This window comes from Triticum dicoccoides, chromosome 3A (genome assembly GCF_002162155.2).
Source record: "Triticum dicoccoides isolate Atlit2015 ecotype Zavitan chromosome 3A, WEW_v2.0, whole genome shotgun sequence".
NCBI classification, from domain to species: Eukaryota; Viridiplantae; Streptophyta; class Magnoliopsida; order Poales; family Poaceae; genus Triticum; species Triticum dicoccoides.
This window is the reverse complement of record NC_041384.1, coordinates 528,069,148-528,072,035: the sequence shown is the minus strand read 5'-3', so window position 1 is coordinate 528,072,035 and position 2,888 is coordinate 528,069,148. Positions and strand designations below refer to the sequence as shown.

The following is a 2,888-nucleotide window of genomic DNA, read 5'->3' as shown; positions in this document are numbered from 1 at the left end:
GAAGGGCAAAGGCAGCGAGGCAGGGCCCAGTTTTGAGCCAAGCCATAGCAAGAGGAGCAGACGAGCAGCAAAGGATCCTTTTGCTGATTTTATTACTACTCTACGTAATCCAGGGCGAGGCAGCTGCGGATTTGCTGAAGCCTCAGGGAAAAGCAGCCAAGGGACATCTTGATGCACAAAAGGCGCACGCAAGAAACCAAATGAACCATGATATCACTGATCATCTGAAGCCACTACGGCAAGAAATAACAAGGGTTCATGTTTCACAAACAAGGAAATTATTGACCATGGTTCAAATAGCTGGCAACATGCACACAAATAGAAATAAAAACCCTCCAACAGGCAACAGCTCTGAACTGCAACGCGTAGTTGTCACAAAAGAACCACAAATCTGGGAAATATCACGAGTCGTTGACAATGGTGTCTGAACGTGTAGCTAACAAAGTATGAACGTATATCAAGGTAGTATAGCACATAGTCTGCAACAATCTAAGCACGCAATTATGATACACTGCAAAGTAAATGTTAGTAGGCATATCTCACTGGGAGCTGCCATCGTCCTAATGTTTCTGTACTGGTCATTTTTCAGCTACAAGAAATGAGAAATACGTACTCAGGTTTTCTCAGCTGAGGTGAGATGCCCCAGTTTTTCTGTCATCTGTTCGACGCTCTTGCCCCACCAAAAACTTCCGCGGTCTCCTGCTGTTGTTTGATTTGCTTCTCTGTCTCGCCGTTCTGATTGGGCCTCCTGATGTGCATGGGATAACCCAGGCTGCTCGGTAAGAAACTGCTGCCAAAATCCATCATTTGCATCAGCAGGAGGGTCTTGGGTGGGTTGTTGATCTCTCGATGGACCAGTTTCTGTAACAGCAGGTTCCAAATTGACATCTATCTCGGAGACCTTAGATCGTGAATCTGCACGAGAATGAGCTTCGGGAAGCGGAGAACTCTCTGGACAGCTGGCGGACTCTGCTATATCGCGAGAAGAGTGTGAATCTCCTACACCAGCTGAACAAGTATGCATCATGGACGGAGGTGATTGCGCGTGGGGCTCACTCTCCCCAGATGAATGGAGCTCTGTAAGAACAACAGCTGAAGAATGACCTGGGACATCACCATCATATGAAACATCATTACCAAATGCCTCGCTCGCTTCTTTGAAGAAATTCTCCAAGGAATTTAAGGATGATTCCATTTTGTCAAATGATGCCCTAAAAAGTTCATGAGTTGGTGAGTTGACCATGTCACAATGCATAATCTGGTTCCCCTGAGTACTTGCATCCTCATGGAATGAAATTGGTTTAGGCAGTCTCCTCTTCTTTCCGTGATGATCAGATTGTTCTATGAGGCTAGAAATAAATCCAGGTGCATTCACAATTTCTCTGACATAAGATATAAGATTTTTCTGCTGACCCTCGATAGCAAATAGTTTGTCTTCCAAAGCCTTCATTTTACTCTCCATATCAGTTTTCTTCCTTTCAAGCTGTAACTTTAGTGATGCATTATCACACTTGAGCCTCTCAATTTCCTCCTCATAGTCCCTCCTTTCACTATCAGCTAATGGTCCGGCACCCTGAGTATGTGATGAATGGCTGAATATTGGCTTGCGTCTATGGATATTTTTCAACCGATGCCGCTGGTCTCGTATGAATTCTTCATTTGCAAATTCCCATTGTTCTGGATCTACCTTCCTAAAGCCCTATATAAGAACGAGTAGGTGACAAATATTAGAATAGCCTCACATACGCACAACAGGTATCATGCATTACCATTACCAAGGCTAAAATAAATCATGTACTGCAACAGAAGGGAAACAAATTATACTGGAAGTGGGTGTGGTAGATTTTGTTTGTCAAACAGCCCCAAGATGAGACAGTACTGAACGAAGCTTGTTGAGTTTCACATATGGAACAAATCAAGAGTTGACCTTTGTTGTTTAAAAGTATGCCAAGTAAAATGACAAATTATATAATCCGGCACACTAAGCAGCTACCTATAAAGTGTATTTTGGATCACAAGAGCAATAAATCACAAGCACTCGTTCTAAATCGCAGATTATTTGCCCAACTGAACCGAATTCCACGATAACCCACACAGCCTCCTTGGCTCATAGCCTCACATGTCAGCACAAGAAACCGCCACGCATTTCGGCCAGGCCCCAATTCCCGCGGCGGAACAGAGATTGGGCGGAGGAGAGAGGGGGAGGGTGGGTGTGAAGTTGTTCTCCTTACATAGGTGTTGAGCTGGCGCACGAAGCTGGAGAAGTTGTTGTGCTTGAAGTACTTGGGGAGAAGATCCCGGCAGAAGTCGGCCTGGCTGAGGACGACGAAGCTGGTGCCGGACGGCGTCCACGCGACCACCGCGTCCGTGGCCGGCTCGTCCACCATCTCGTACGTCTTGGTGAGGAACGGCGGCAGCGACGAGGACCCGCCACTCCCCTCCATCCCCTCCACCCCCTTCTCCTGCTCGGGCTGCGGCGATTCGGCCTCAGCGCATAGCGGCTGATCGGCGGAGTGGGGTTCGGCTCCGCTTCTTCGGTTGGGTTTGGTTGGTTGGTTGGGGGTTGGGTTGGGGGGCGAGAATTCCTTGGATTAGCGGAATTTTCCAGAAGGTTAGCGTTGGAGGCGGAGGGAGACGGGGTGGGGTCGGGGTGGATCCAGCCCCAAGTGCGCGGCTTCGTTGGCTGCTTCGGTTAGGTAAGCAGTGACGCGGAGAGGGGGGGTGCTCAATGAATACGCGCTGCGGCAAAGCCGCCTAGCACCACATCCACATGGCGAAGCACGCACATATTATTACTTTTATTAGGTATCTCCAACACCGACCCTCAAAACGCTCGCATATGTTTTGGACCACGCGGTTCGGACACCGAAAGCCATTCAAAGCAGTCA

At 48.1% G+C, this 2,888-nt stretch overlaps 1 protein-coding gene across 1 annotated transcript; it reads right to left on the bottom strand.

Annotated features, from left to right (window-relative positions):
- Positions 1-325: 325 nt before the first annotated feature.
- LOC119268995 (heat stress transcription factor A-4b-like) lies at positions 326-2,660 on the bottom strand. The gene is made up of 2 exons (XM_037550732.1): positions 2,232-2,660; positions 326-1,699 (listed from the first exon to the last, which is right to left on the bottom strand). The coding sequence occupies exons 1-2, from the start codon at positions 2,442-2,444 to the stop codon at positions 614-616; spliced, it is 1,299 nt and encodes a 432-aa protein (XP_037406629.1). The 5' UTR covers positions 2,445-2,660; the 3' UTR covers positions 326-613.
- Positions 2,661-2,888: the final 228 nt, after the last annotated feature.